Genomic DNA, 16251 nt, shown 5'->3' with positions numbered 1-16251 from the left:
AATTAACTTCCACTGAATGTCTCTGGGTTTGAAACCAGGAAATCATGTGCTCATCGGGTACTTTTAGTATTTAATGTGTCAGTGGAGGTAGAGGAGGTGTGTGCACGTACTTACATTTCAGTGGCTATGAATCCCTTCAGCTCAGAGAGGAACAGGAACAACATGAAGACACAGCAGATAATGGACACTGTGGAGAGGGAAGAGAGGGAGAGGAGAGAGGAGAGAGGAGAGAGGAGAGAGGAGAGAGGAGAGAGGAGAGAGGAGAGAGGAGAGAGGAGAGGAGAGGAGAGGAGAGGAGAGGAGAGAGGAGAGGAGAGGAATATCCACAGTTAGATTTGTTTATTGAGCGATACACACTGCTATTAAACCAAATAAAGGATTTTGGGCTGAGACCCACCCCACTATGGGCTGCAGTCCATCAGCCTAAAACTTCTAGAACCTTCTAAATCTTCCGTAATCTACTAGAGAATAACCCTCTAATGAGCAGTAGTTTCTAGCCTTGGCCCAGTCCATTACTAATGAGCAGTAGTTTCTAGCCTTGGCCCAGTCCATTACTAATGAGCAGTAGTTTCTAGCCTTGGCCCAGTCCATTACTAATGAGCAGTAGTTTCTAGCCTTGGCCCAGTCCATTACTAATGAGCAGTAGTTTCTAGCCTTGGCCCAGTCCATTACTAATGAGCAGTAGTTTCTAGCCTTGGCCCAGTCCATTACTAATGAGCAGTAGTTTCTAGCCTTGGCCCAGTCCATTACTAATGAGCAGTAGTTTCTAGCCTTGGCCCGGTCCATTACTAATGAGCAGTAGTTTCTAGCCTTGGCCCAGTCCATTACTAATGAGCAGTAGTTTCTAGCCTTGGCCCAGTCCATTACTAAGCTTGGATGGTATACCGTATACTGGAGAACTTGGATAAAGCCACAGGATGGTTTTGTTAATACAGTCAAATCATTTATGGGTTGTTGTTTTTTTAACCCATCTGAATATTTATAGCTACTTTAGGTAAAAACCTGTAGTCAACCTGTGCAACACATTAGGAGGTAAAGGAGATCACGTTCTCTCTCTCTCACCAGTCACATTATTTGACATTATGAGGCTCACCGTAGTTCCCCAGAACAGTTGAGTCAGTCAGGAGTTCTGTATCTACTGGGGAGTCTCTGTTGTACGGCACACATGAGGTGATGACGTTACACTTGAATGTAATTCACTACTAAGTGTAATTCACGACTGAATGTAATTCACGACTGAATGTAATTCACTACTAAACTGAATGTAATTCACTACCAAATGTAATTCACTACTTAGTTTTTTCTATAAGATATCTTTAAACGGCATTCTAACAGAAGTTAAAGATCTCTGGATGAGTTATCTGTAGCTGCCATTTTGTCCCTGTGCTTCCGTTCTCCCCCCTCTGCTCTGAGTACACATGCTGCTCTTCCTCCTCCGTTCTTCCCCCCCTCTGCTCTGAGTACACATGCTGCTCTTCCTCCTCCGTTCTCCCCCCCCCTCTGCTCCGTGTACACATACTGCTCTTCCTCCTCCATTCTTCCCCCCTCTGCTCCGTGTACACATGCTGCTGTTCCTCCTCCATTCTTCCCCCCTCTGCTCTGAGTACACATGCTGCTCTTCCTCCTCCATTCTTCCCCCCTCTGCTCTGTGAACATATGCTGCTGTTCCTCCTCCGTTCTTCCCCCCTCTGCTCCTCCTGTACTTCTCCTGTCTTATCCGGTGTCCTGTGTGAATTTAAGTATGCTCTGTCTAATTCTCTCTCTCCCTCCCCTCCCGGAGGACCTGAGCCCTAGGACCATGCCCCAGGACTACCTGGCATGACTCCTTGCTGTCCCCAGTCCACCTGGCCGTGCTGCTGCTCCAGTTTCAACTGTTCTGCCTGGGGCTATGGAACCCTGACCTGTTCACCAGACCTTCTGTTTTCAACTCTCTAGAGACAGCAGGAGCAGTAGAGATACTCTTAATGATCAGCTATGAAAAGCCAAATGACATTTACTCCTGAGGTGCTGACCTGTTGCACCCTCGACAACCACTGTGATTACTATTATTTGACCCTGCTGGTCATTTATGAACTTTTGAACATCGTGGCCATGTTCTGTTATAATCTCCACCCGACACAGCCAGAAGAGGACTGGCCACCCCTCATAGCCTGGTTCCTCTCTAGGTTTCTTCCTAGGTTCTGGCCTTTCTAAGGAGTTTTTCCCAGCCACCGTGCTTCTACACCTGCATTGCTTGCTGTTTGAGGTTTTAGGCTGGGTTTCTGTACAGCACTTTGTGACATCGGCTGATATAAGAAGGGCTTTATAAATACATTTGAATGTCAACCGTGTTTACATTGTCCCTTGATGTCATCAGGGATGGGCCAATGATGAATCAATGCTGGTAATGATTAGGAAACAAACAAAACAACCACATAGTTGATCTCCTAGTAATCCCAGTTGTATAATCACTGACACGGTGACAGCCTGGTGACGAAACAGGAAAACAACACGACAGAACAAAGAAACAAAAGATTCCAGAGGACTGACTGACAGTTCTAGAATGCCTGAGGGCAGAGGGGGCGGGGCACAGGAAATCATTAACATTCTCTTACACACGGTTGTGTTTCCCCTAAGTAATGACAGGTATCCACCTAGCCAGTGGTGTCATGTGTTTAATAAGGAAGTTCAGGGGCACGTGCCCTCTCAGATGTGTCCTGTTCTAACGTTTTCAGATGTTCCAATTACAAACATTTATATTTTAAGCCAGAAGTTTAATTAAAATGATTTAGGAAAAGAAATGACTACCCCACCCCCCCATTCTCCCTAGAGATGCCTGGGCAGGATGCTAGATACATCTAAGTGTGTGCAGTATGGTCAGTGAAGTAAGCATGGTGGGAATCATTGATCTTCGGTTATATTAAAAACCGAAAACATTTGCCTCCACTTTATTTCTAAATTGTGCAGAATTGCAGGAAACTAAACATTTCTCTCTTCGCTGTCACGAGGGGGGGGGGGGGGGGTTAGAATGGTTTTCTTGCAGGGTGGGGGCGATTTTGGATGTGGCAATTAAATGAAAATAAAAAAAAATATTATTTAACATTTGTTTAACCAGGCAAGTCAGTTAAGTTAAGAACAAATTATTATTTACAATGACGGCCTACACCGAGCCAAACCCGGACGACGCTGGGCCAATTGTTACCCGCCCTATGGGACTCCCAATCACGGCCGGGGGTGATACAAACTGGATTGGAAACAGGGGGTCTGTAGTGACGCCTCTAGCACTGAGATGCAGTACCTTAGACCGCTGAACCAGGGTCTGTAGTGACTCCTCTAGCACTGAGATGCTTTAGACCACTGAACCAGGGTCTGTAGTGACGCCTTAGACCTCTGAACCAGGGTCTGTAGTGACTCCTCTAGCACTGAGATGAGGTGCCTTAGACCACTGCACCACTCGGGAGCCTGAACCAGGGTCTGTAGTGACTCCTCTAACACTGAGATGCCGTGCCTTAGACCGCAGCGCCACCCGTGAGCCCAAGACCCACAAGCTACAGCGGCCCCTCGCGATGACCTCTACTGTTGAGGGCCCTACAGCGGCCCCTCGCGATGAGCTCTACTGTTGAGGGCCCTACAGCGGCCCCTCGCGATGAGCTCTATTGTTGAGGGCCCTACAGCGGCCCCTCACGATGAGCTCTATTGTTGAGGGCCCTACAGCGGCCCCTCACGATGAGCTCTATTGTTGAGGGCCCTACAGCGGCCCCTCACGATGAGCTCTATTGTTGAGGGCCCTACAGCGGCCCCTCACGATGAGCTCTATTGTTGAGGGCCCTACAGCGGCCCCTCACGATGAGCTCTATTGTTGAGGGCCCTACAGCGGCCCCTCACGATGAGCTCTATTGTTGAGGGCCCTACAGCGGCCCCTCACGATGAGCTCTATTGTTGAGGGCCCTACAGCGGCCCCTCACGATGAGCTCTATTGAGGGCCCTACAGCATATGATTTGATTTTAGCTGTCAGTGATGGGCAGGAAGTGTGCCTAGATAACCTACGCAGGAAAAAATGTATATATATTTTTGACATAATCATTATGCCCGATTCGATGATTGCAGGCTAAAAGCTGTTTCTGGTGACTAAAAAGTTAGAGAATTTAGATTTTTTTCAATTAGTTAGTTAATTCTCTTAACTATTTGGCTAAGGTGTATGTAAACTTCAACTGTACATATACTTGCACTCTGACAGGTGAGTAGACCAGCTGAACCATGAGGTGACAGGTACAGTTGTGGCCAAAAGGTTTGATAATGACACAAATGAATTTTCACGAAGTCTGCTGCCTCAGTTTGTATGATGGCAATTTGCATATACTCCAGAATGTTATGAAGAGTGATCAGATGAATTGCAATTAATTGCAAAGTCCCTCTTCGCCATGCAAATGAACTGAACCCAAAAAACATTTCCACCGCATTTCAGCCCTGCCACAAAAGGACCAGCTGACATGGTGTCAGTGATTATCTTGTTAACACAGGTGTGAGTGTTGACGAGGACAAGGCTGGAGATCACTCTGTCATGCTGATTGAGTTCAAATAACAGACTGGAAGCTTCAAAAGGAGGGTGAAGCTTGGAATCATTGTTCTTCCTCTGTCAACCATGGTTACCTGCAAGGAAACACGTGCCGTCAAATGCTTTGCACAAAAAGGGCTTCACAGACAAGGATATTGCTGCTAGTAAGATTGCAACTAAATCAACCATTTATCGGATCATCAAGAACTTCAAGGAGAGCGGTTAAATTGTTGTGAAGGCATCAGGGCGCCCAAGAAAGTCCAGCAAGCGCCAGGACCGTCTCCTAAAGTTGATTCAGCTGCGGGATCGGGGCACCACCAGTACAGAGCTTGCTCAGGAATGGCAGCAGGCAGGTGTGAGTGCATCTGCACACACAGTGAGGCGAAGACTTTTGGAGGATGGCCTGGTGTCAAGAAGGGCAGCAAAGAAGACACTTCTCTCCAGGAAAAACATCAGGGACAGACTGAAATTCTGCAAAAGGTACAGGGATTGGATTGCTGAGGACTGTGGTAAAGTCATTTTCTCTGATGAATCCCCTTTCCGATCGTTTGGGGCATCCGGAAAAAAGCTTGTCCGGATGAGGACAAGGTGAGCGCTACCATGCCAACAGTAAAACATCCTGAGACCATTCATGTGTGGGGTTGCTTCTCAGCCAAGGGAGTGGGCTCTCTCACAATTTTGCTTAAGAACACTGCCATGAATAAAGAATGGTACCAACACATCCTCCAAGAGCAACCTCTCCCAACCATCCAGGAACAATTTGGTGACAAACAATGCCTTTTCCAGCATGATGGAGCACCTGTCATCAGTGGTGTGTGGCCCTGAAGTTAATTGACAGCAGGGAGGATTTTTATTTTTATTTAACCTTTATTTAACCTTTATTTAACCTTTATTTAACCTTTATTTAACCCGGTAAGTCGGCTAAGAACAAATTCTTATTTTCAATGACGGCCTAGGAACAGTGGGTTAACTGCCTGTTCAGGGGCAGAACGACAGATTTGTAAATTGTCAGCCCGGGGGTTTGAACTTGCAACCTTCCGGTTACTAGTCCAACGCTCTAACCACTAGGCTATCCTGCCTCCCCGGATGGCAGAGGTCTTGAAAAAGAAGGGTCAACACTGCCAATATTGACTCTTTGCACCAACTGCATGTAATTGTCAATAAAAGCCTTTGACACTTATGAAATGCTTGTAATTATACTCCAGTATTCCATAGTAACATCTGACAAAAATATCTAAAGACACTGAAGCATCGAACTTTGTGAAAATTAATATTTGTGTCGTTCTCAAACCTTTTGGCCACGACTGCACATACCTGAACTCTGACAGGTGAGTAGACTAACTGAACCATGATAAGTGTGTGTGTGTGTGTGTGTGTGTGTGTGTGTGTGTGGAGGGCTACTCACCCACAGCTCCTGTGTACGTGGGCTGGGTCAGGTCTTTGGGTACTTTCCTGTAGATATCCAACCTAATGGAAGAGAAAGAGGGAGGGGTTAGAGAAACAAAAACCAGCAATGAACGGGGTTCACAAGATGACAGAAAGGACACAAGATCAGTTAGGTGCAACTTTAGGTGCAACTTTAGGCACTCTATCATGTAGGACCTATCGTCCTTTAGGTGCAATCACTGAGAGCATTACAGTGATTCTCTCTCAATACCACAAGGATGACGCGAGTGAAGTTTAGTCTTGAGCTGTCGGTTGGTTATCTTGGAATGTAGCAGGAAATTATTCTTAAAAGCATTACTTATTTAGTTTATATATAAATACTACCAAATAGGGCAATCTTCTGTATAACACCCTTGTCACAACACGACTGATTGGCTCAAACGCAATAAAAAGGAAATAAATTGTTCAATTTAACAAGGCATGCCTGTTAACCTCGCTGGGATATGTGGGACACTAGCGTCCCACCTGGCCAATAGCCAGGGAAAATGCAGAGTGCCAAATTCAAATAAATTACTATAAAAATCAAACTTTCATTAAATCACATGTGTAAGATAGCAAATTAAAGCTACATTGTTGTGAATCTAGCCAATATGTCAGATTTCAAAAAGGCTTTTGGGCGAAAGCAAACTATGCTATTATCTGAGGATAGCACCATGGTAAACAAAGAGAGAAACCATATTTCAACCCTGCAGGAGCGACACAAAACGCAGAAATAAAAATACAATTAATGCCTTACTTTTGACGAGCTTCTTTTGTTGGAATATGTCCCATAAACATCACAAATTGTCCTTTTGTTCGATTAATTCCGTCGATATATACCCAAAATGTCCATTTATTTGGCGCGTATGATCCAGAAAAACAGACTGTTTTCAACTTGTTCAACGTGACTACAAAGTATCTCAAAAGTTACCTGTAAACTTTGCCAAAACATTTCAAACTACTTTTGTAATACAACTTTAGGTCTTTTTTTACGTAAATAATCAATTAAATTGAAGACGGGATGATCTGTGTTCAATACAGGAAGAAAACAAATTGAAGCTAGCTTTCTGGTCACGCGCCTCTAACAGTACACTTCAAGTGACCCTCGTTCAAGATGGCCATACTTCTTCCTCAACCAAATTCTAAAGACTGTTGACATCCAGTGGAAGCAATAGGAACTGCAAGAAGGTCCCTTAGAAATCTGGATTACCAATGAAAACCCATTGAAAAAAGTGAAAAAATAAATAATTCTGAATGGTTTGTCCTCGTGGTTTCTCACAGACATGATTCAAACAGTTTTAGAAACTTCAGTGTTTTCTATCCAAATCTACTCATAATACGCATATCTTATCTTCTGGGGATGAGTAGCAGGCAGTTGAATTTGGGCATGCATTTCATCCGGACGTGAAAATACTGCCCCGTCACCAAAAAGTTAACTTCTTTGGGGTAGGGGGCAGTATTGGGAATTTTGGATGAAAAGTGTTCCCAAATTAAGCTGCCTGCTACTCAGCCATAAAAGCTACAATAATTAGTAGATTTTTATAGAAAACACTGACATTTCTAAAACTGTTTGAATCATGTCTGTGAGTATAACAGAACTCATATGGCAGGCACAAACCTGAGAAGAAATCCAACCAGGAAGTGGGAAATCTGAGGTTTGTAGTTTTTCCAACTCAGCCCCTATCAAATTCACAGTGGGATATTGGTCATGTTGCACTTCCTAAGGCTTCCACTAGATGTCAACAGTATTTAGAAACTGGTTTAAGGGTTCTACTATAAAGGAGGGGCTCATAAGAGCTCTTTGGGTGAGTGGTCTGGCAGAGTGCCACAGCCTCAGCCTCACGAGCTCATGGGAAAGGTAGCTACGTTCCACTTCATTTCTGAAGACAAAGGAATATTATTGAAGATTTATGTTAAGAACATCTTAAAGATTGATTCTAAACATCGTTTGACATGTTGCTACGAAATGTAACGGAACTTTTTGACTTTTCGTCTGCGCCTAGTGAAAACTCGCCATGAATGCGGATTACTGGACTGAACACGCAAACAAAAGGATCTATTTTGACATGAATTATGGACATTATCGAACAAAACAAACATTTATTGTGGAACTGGGATTCCTGGGAGTGCATTCTGATGAAGATCAAAGGTAAGTGAATATTTATAATTATATTGACATTTGTTGACTCCAACATGGCGGATATCTGTTTGGCTTGATTTGGGCTCTGAGCGCCGTACTTAGATTATTGCTTTTTCGGTAAAGTTTTTTTTTAATCTGACACAGCGGTTGCATTAATTAAGGAGAAGTGTATCTATAATTCCGTGCATAATACTTGTATTTTCATCAACATTTTATGAGCATTTCTGTAAATTGATGTGGCTCTCTGCAAAAATCACTGGATGTTTTGGAACTACTGAACGTAACGCGCCAATGTAAAATCAGATTTTTGGATATAATGATTTGCTTTACCGAACAAAACACACATGTACTCTCTTTGGTTGGAAAATGACAATGCTTTCTGTGACTAGTTGCTGACCTAACATAATCATATGTTCTGCTTTCGCCGAAAAGCGTTTTTGAAATCGGACACTGTGGTTGGATTACCGTGAGTTTTATCTTTAAAATGGTTTAAAGATGGTATTTCTGTTGTTGTTTTGAATTTGGCGCCCTGCAGTTTCACTGGCTGTTGAGAGGTGGGACGCTAGCCTCTAGGTTCATTGAAATACATTCCAGGGGACTACCTCATGAAGCTGGTTGAGAGAATGCCAAGAGTGCAAAGGGTGGCTACTTTGAAGAATCTCAAAAATATTTTCATTTGTTTAACACTTTTTTGGTTACTACATGATTCCATATGTGAAATTTCATAGTTTTGATGTCTTCACTATTATTCTACAACGTAGAAAACAGTGAAAATAAAGAAAAACCCTGGAACGAGTTGGTGTCCAAACTTTTGACTGGTACTGAATATAAATGATGACTGCAAAAACTCTAGGACTTTTGGGATCCCATTTTCCCCTCATTTGTTTTTCTTTCTCAAAACCATTAAAACCTCTAAATACTAAATCTGGATGAATCTGAGGTGTTGGTTCATAAGGAGATGAAGTGTGCAGATTATTTTAAGCTTGAGTGTTACATATGTAAAGAAAGTTGTTAATAGTTCCCTTGTTTTTAGAGATATCAATAACACATGCCGTAAAAAATAAAATAAAAATCTGATTTTTGATTCGTCAATAACTCAGCCATGTTTTGAGCAATCCCTTAGTCTTTCTCAAACTAGGTTAAAAGACATTAACCTAAAAAAGTCATGGGCCGAATTTGGTCATTTAAACACCACTTCTGGTTCTAAATTTGGATATGAGGATTTAAGTGAGACTTCTTTTAACAGCGCCACCTATAGGCCAACCGGTGGCATTCTGTTTAACAAAGCTTCTGTATACCAAATTTAGACAAAAAGTGACCAACCTATGCTTGAGATATTTGACAAAGTTATTTGAAAGAGAGAGAGAGAGAGAGAGAGAGAGACAGGAGAGAGGTGGTGAGAGAGGGGGGTGGGGAATTTTCAGCACATTTTATATTCCCAGAATACTTTGCAGCATTACTGAAGAGCAGTGGAATGTTAGCTCTGAAACACAGCCATGACAAACAGGCTCAGACAGCCTCACACATTCCTGAAATCTGACCCCAGCAATGACCTATTAACCCCCAACACACAGACACAGACAGCCACATGGAAAAGTACACAAGACACACCAAACATCTGAACACACACACCCACACCATCTCACACCATTCAGCATTGGCCTCAATGTACAGGAAGATGTGTCTAGTCGGGTCAGCACTGGCTTCAATGTACAGGAAGATCTGATAGTTGCTCATTTGCTACTAAAACTAAAGTCAATAACACATCAAGACAGTGTGTTCTATGCTACTACAGGACCCAGGAAACACTGCTCTATGACTACTACAGGACCAGGAAACACTGCTCTAGGACTACTACAGGACCAGGAAACACTGCTCTGACTACTACAGAACCAGGAAACACTGCTCTGACTAATTCCGACAGCAATTGTGCCACCGTCTCTGCAGGTCATACAAGGAGGCCACCACAGAGGCTACAGTATCCGCTCCACACCTCCCCCATATGGGCCCGTTGCCTCTGACCACTATCCAGCCCAAGTAGCCCACGTCCTCTGAAGTGCCTGGCTGGAGAGCTCCGCCTCAGACTTCTCCATACATTGACTAAGCTACATGCAACCCGCTTTTCTGTCTTTATAAGTAAACCGTTTACTTTCCTGCTTGAAACGTGCACTTGACGTGTGGAGTTCTCTGGGGCAGCTAGCTTGTCGGATGTGGAGTGAAACATGGTCTTGACATGTTGAGTTCTCTGGGACAGCTAGCTAGTCGGATGTGGAGTGGGGCCACACATTCTAAATGAGATTGTTAAATGTTCACATTCCAAAAAAGGTATTTCGACTTCAGATCATTGTCAACTCTTAGTAAACTCTGATCTTCCCCTGTGTTTGGGAGTTCAAATGGCCCCCCTATTCCCTACAGCAGTGGTTCCCAGCTCCAGTCCTACAGTACGCACAACAGTACACTTTGTGTGTTGTAACCCTGCATAAACTCACCTGATTCAACTCATTGAAGGTCTAAATGATTAGTTAACAAGTAGAATCAGGTGTGTTTGTCGAGGGCTACAACAAACTGTACTGCTGGTAGTACTGGAGGACTGGAGTAGGGAACCACTGCCCTACAGGGCCCTGGTCAAAAGTAGTGCACTATGTAGGGAATAGAGTGTCATTTTGGACAAAACCAGTATCAGCGACATTCCCATAACGAGGTGTCTCACAGGTGGGTCGGTATTTAAGGTACGACTATCTTGACGCAACACAGCAGGTTCTAAAGTACACATGCACTTACCAGGGTCTTGTGTCGGGTGGAATGATTATCTTGATTCAACATTACACAACTTGAAGCCGCTCAGGCAGCCAGGCAAGTCCCAGCCCTGATGACAAGCAGTGTGCAAACAATGGCTGTGGGATTTGGAACGGTATACCCAGCCTGGGCTCAGAACATTTCGTATTATTCTGTACATAAATCTGAACCACTAGTTTTACTATATGTAATGTTTCTTAGGGTATGTATTAATTTATGGATGTCCATCTATTTCGTATAATATGTTACGAATTACACTTTGTATGATATGTTACGATTTGGAAAACACTACTATAGGTTATGATTTTTTTTCATGAATTCTAGCTAGGTGGCTAACGTTAGCTAGGCTATGGGGTTAGCTAACATGCTAACTAGTTGCAAAGTAGCTAAAAAAGTAGTTGAAAAGTTGGTAAAATGCTAAAGTTGTCCATGAGGAGATTCAACCTATGGATTACTAGACGTTCATGTCATATGCCCCCTCATCCACCACCCTACTTTCGTTTTAAGTAACTATCGGTCTTATGTATACCATACCAAACGTAACATACACTATATATACAAAAGTATTTGGACACCACTTCAAATGAGTGGATTTGGCTATTTCATCAAATCTAACACACCGCCATGCAATCTCCATAGACAAACACGGTCAGTAGAATGGCCTTACTGAAGAGCTCAGTGACTTTCAACGTGACACCGTCACAGGATGCCACCTTTCCAACAAGTCAGTTGGTCAAATTTCTGCCCTGATATAGTTGACCGGGGGCAGCTCTGAGGGCTGTTATTGTGAAGTGGAAACATCTAGGAGCAACAACGTCTCAGCCATAAAGTGGTAGGCCACACAAGCTCACAGAACGGGACCACCGACTGCTGAAGCACATTGCACGTAAAAATCATCAGGACCCAGCAAACTGCCTCTGGAAGCATCGTCAGCACAATAACTGTTTGTCGGGAGCTTCATGAAATGTGTTGCCATGTTTGAGCAGCCGCACACAAGCCTAAAATCACTATGTGAAATGCCAAGCATTGGCTAGAGTGGTGTAAAGCTCGCCGCCATTGGACTCTGGAGCAGTGGAAACGCGTTCTCTGGAGTGGTGAATCACGTGTCACCATCTGGCAGTCCGACGGACAAATCTGGGTTTGGCGGATGCCAGGAGAACACTACCTGCCCCAATGCATAGTGCCAACTGTAAAGTTTGGTGGAGGAGGAATAATGGTCCGGGCCCCTTAGTTCCAGTTAAGGGAAATCTTAATGCTACAGCATACAATGACATTCTAGACGATTCTGTGATTCCAACTTTGTGGCAACAGTTTGGGGAAGGCCCTTTCCTGTTTCAGCATGACAATGCCCCCGTGTGAGGTCCATACAGAAATGGTATGTTGAGATCGGTGTGGAAGAACTTGACTGGCCTGAGCTAAACCCCTTCAAACACCTTTGGGATAAATTGGAACGCTGACTGCGAGCCAGGCATAATCGCCCAACCTACTGCTGCTTGTGGCTGAATGGAAGCAAGTACCTGCAGCAATGTTCCAACATCTAGTGGAAAGCCTTCCCAGAAGAGTGGAGGCTGTTATAGCAGCAATGTTCCAACATCTAGTGGAAAGCCTTCCCAGAAGACTGGAGGCTGTTATAGCAGCAATGTTCCAACATCTAGTGGAAAGCCTTCCCAGAAGAGTGGAGGTTGTTATAGCAGCAATGTTCCTACATCTAGTGGAAAGCCTTCCCAGAAGAGTGGAGGCTGTTATAGCAGCAATGTTCCAACATCTAGTGGAAAGCCTTCCCAGAAGAGTGGAGGCTGTTATAGCAGCAAAGGGGGGGGACCAACTCCATATTAATGCCCATGATTTTGGAATGAGTTGATTGACGAGCAGGTGTCTACATACTTTTGGTAATGCTTACTAATTTGAGTGTCCCGGATTTACTTTTACTATGTTACGTCTAGTCTATGAGACCAGCCTGGTATAACGTGTATATTAGCGTGTGTGACCGCAGTCTCTTGGCGCAGTAGGTCCAACAGAGTATGAACCAGTACTCTACATCCTACAGATGAGTCCTCATCAGCTCTCCTTCGTGCACCGAAGTAGAATCATAATATAGGTGAAAGCATAGGTCATGACAGAAACGATGGCTGATATTAAATGGACCAACAAAAAGGAGAGAAAAAAAGTATTTGGATATTTACAAAATAAATAACATACTGCATAAATAATACAATGTAAGACAACAATAGCATATAATTTAACGTATGTGTAATATAATAGACTATTAGGTTTTATTTCACAATTAAAAGTTTAGGTGCCTTTTATTAGTGTTTTTTCAGAATGATAGCCTGTTAGCCTAGATGCTAAATAGTTCGTCTGAATGGGCATCTCTTCAGGCAAAACGGGTATACTTTTTGGACAATCTACTGACCCAATAAAACTGCAGCTGCCCGCAGATACAATATAATAATACCTGTTGTAGCTACTATCATACCGTTAACTTGTTGGCTAGTAAACTTAGAACAAGAGGTTAGCAGGGGAATCTCTATATACACAGAAGACCATTTAAAAAATATTACGAGTGTAATTTAAGCCTGAGAATTGTGAACCAAAATCCTTTTACTCACCTCCTCACATCGAAAACCATGATGTTTGCACGTTTTAGATGAGTATATTAAAACAATTCAGTTAACGGAAAATCAGCACAGATTTCTCTACAATCCTACCGGTTGTTCATCGTTACCGGGTTGACGTCAGTTTAGGACGCTTTGCCAAAATCCTATTGGTTGAATTCACTTCCTGGATGAACGATCCTTCTTCCGTTCTTTTAAATTAAACCAGACCGTAGAGCTGTGTTAAAATACTCATACTAAAACACACTATTTGTAACGTGATTGGGTATATAGTATGATTATTGATCATAGTATGGATATATTTAGTATGCCAAAAGTTCCCCGATGTCGTACTAAAATCTCCAAAATATGAAGCTGACACGCAGAGGACACTATTTCCGTACGTTAGGGCCCATAATGCACCTCTTCAGGAAATTGACGTGGCTTCACATGGTTTGCAAATTTGAAGGAAATGGCGGAAAATATGCAGTCGAAGTCCGACGAGAGCGGATACAAATCCATTGCTTTAACTAATTATGACAAATGTTAAGAACATGTTGAGCAATGTAATAAAGTAATGACTTTAAAGTTACTTACACTTTATGTTGGCTGACAATTTGTTAGTTACGCTATCCATACAGCAGTATGTACTGGTATGTTAGCTACTGTTAGGTACCTAACGGTAGTTGGTTACTAATACTTGGATTTGCCAGGTAGTATATTAACTATAATCTAAATATCCAAAGTTTATTGACTTGATTATTCACATCATTCTTAACTAAACGGTATAGTCGTTGTGCGTTCTCAATGGACTTAGTTAATTCTGTCTCCCGATTTCAGAGAACTCTCTGAGTGCAGAATAACTGATGAATTTACAAATGCTCAACACTGGTTGAATATGGTCGGTGTCAGTAAAGAAGGCAAAACGTGTAATTTAATTGTTGCCAGCAGCACAGTTACAGTCACCAACACTCTGGATAAAATGTAAACAGCCTAACCAGCTCTGCTAGGGGCGAGGAAAATAGTCAGAGTGAGGTGTTCTCTCATTTGTGTCTGGAAGTAATAGCTAGCAAACGTTATCCAGTTAGCCTGGGTGCTTGACTGTCATTGAGACACTACTCCTCCTGCCAGTGTCCACCTCATTTACTAACAGACAAGCTGACAACTCGCTCTGGATTTACGAAAGCCCAGAGCGCACTATGGCGCTCCAGATTGAATTTATGAACACACCTGAAACAGTCAAATGTCTAGGTTGCATAGCAACAGCATCAACTTCTGGTAGACAGGCGAAGCGCTAGTATGCTCAACTGAAAGAATACTGTTTGTTTACAGTATACTAAAATTAACTAATAGTATATACTATGCAGTATGTACTCATTAAGTATGTAGTATACAGTATGTTAGTATGGGTATTCGAACACAGCTAGCAAAGGACTGAAATGTTTGCCTGCCTGTTGAAGGTCTGTACTAAGTCCAGAGAGGACAAATTAATACATATTTTTTCCCCTCATTATGTCGAGATCACAACTTATTTATCTCATGATCAAATCAAATTTTATTTGTCACATGCGCCGATTAAAACATGCTCTTTACCGTGAAATGCTTACATGCCCTTAAAACCAACAAGTTTTAAGAAAATTGAGTTAAGAAAATATTTACTAGATAAACTATAGTAAAAAAAATTAATAAGGTAACACAATAAAATAACAATAATGAGACTATATACAGGGGGTACCGGTACCGAGTCAGTGTGCGGGGGGGGTACAGGTAAGTCGAGGTAATGTGTACATGTAGGTAGGGGTAAAGTGACTTTGTGATTGATTTATGCATAGATAATAAACAGCGAGTAGCTGGGGGGGGTCAATGTAAATAGTCCGATGGCCATTTGATGAATTATTCAGCAGTCTTATGGCTTGGGGCTAGAAGCTGTTGAGGAGCCCGTTGGACCGAGACTTGGTGCTGCTTGCTGTCCGGTAGCAGAGAAAAAGTACTCAATTGTCATACTTGAATAAAAGTAAAGATACCTTAATAGAAAATTACTTGAGTAAAAGTGAAAGTCACCCAGTAAAATATTACTTGAGTAAACATCTAAAAGTATTTGGTTTTAAATATATTTAAGTATCAAAAGTAAATGGAATTGCTCAAATGTACTCAAGTATCAAAAGTGAAAGTATAAACCATTTCAAATTCCTTATATTAAGCAAAGCAGACGGCATATTTTTATTTTATTATTATTGACAGATAGCCAGGGGCTACTCCAACACAAATAATTTACAAACAAAACATTTGTGTTTAGTGAGTCCACCAGATCAGAGGCAGTAGGGATGTTCTCTGTTTAGTGAGTCCACCAGATCAGAGGCAGTAGGGATGACCAGGGATGTTCTCTGTTTAGTGAGTCCACCAGATCAGAGGCAGTAGGGATGTTCTCTGTTTAGTGAGTCCACCAGATCAGAGGCAGTAGGGATGACCAAGGATGTTCTCTGTTTAGTGAGTCCACCAGATCAGAGGCAGTAGGGATGACCAGGGATGTTCTCTGTTTAGTGAGTCCACCAGATCAGAGGCAGTAGGGATGTTCTCTGTTTAGTGAGTCCTCCAGATCAGAGGCAGTAGGGATGACCAGGGATGTTCTCTGTTTAGTGAGTCCTCCAGATCAGAGGCAGTAGGGATGACCAGGGATGTTCTCTGTTTAGTGAGTCCACCAGATCAGAGGCAGTAGGGATGTTCTCTGTTTAGTGAGTCCACCAGATCAGAGGCAGTAGGG

General features: G+C 42.8%; 1 protein-coding gene across 3 annotated transcripts in view; it reads right to left on the bottom strand.

Moving 5' to 3' along the window:
- The window catches only part of ergic1 (endoplasmic reticulum-golgi intermediate compartment 1), a 41170-nt gene extending 27267 nt beyond the window's left edge, over window positions 1-13903 (bottom strand). The window contains exons 1-3 of one of the 3 annotated variants that reach the window (XM_031797780.1): window positions 13605-13903; window positions 5941-6002; window positions 115-187 (exon numbers count right to left, since the gene is read on the bottom strand). In XM_031797780.1, the coding sequence (XP_031653640.1) occupies window positions 115-187; window positions 5941-6002; window positions 13605-13615 (146 nt within the window). In that variant the 5' untranslated portion in view covers window positions 13616-13903. Of the gene's footprint in view, window positions 1-114; window positions 188-5940; window positions 6003-10881; window positions 10945-13505 lie in introns of those variants that run through there. The other 2 variants (XM_031797779.1, XM_031797781.1) reach the window with 2 other exon arrangements.
- Window positions 13904-16251: the final 2348 nt, after the last annotated feature.

The sequence above is a fragment of the Oncorhynchus kisutch genome, linkage group LG19 (assembly GCF_002021735.2).
Source record: "Oncorhynchus kisutch isolate 150728-3 linkage group LG19, Okis_V2, whole genome shotgun sequence".
Taxonomy (NCBI): domain Eukaryota; kingdom Metazoa; phylum Chordata; class Actinopteri; order Salmoniformes; family Salmonidae; genus Oncorhynchus; species Oncorhynchus kisutch.
Note: the sequence above shows the minus strand (reverse complement) of the source record. Positions and strands in the feature narration are given on the sequence as shown.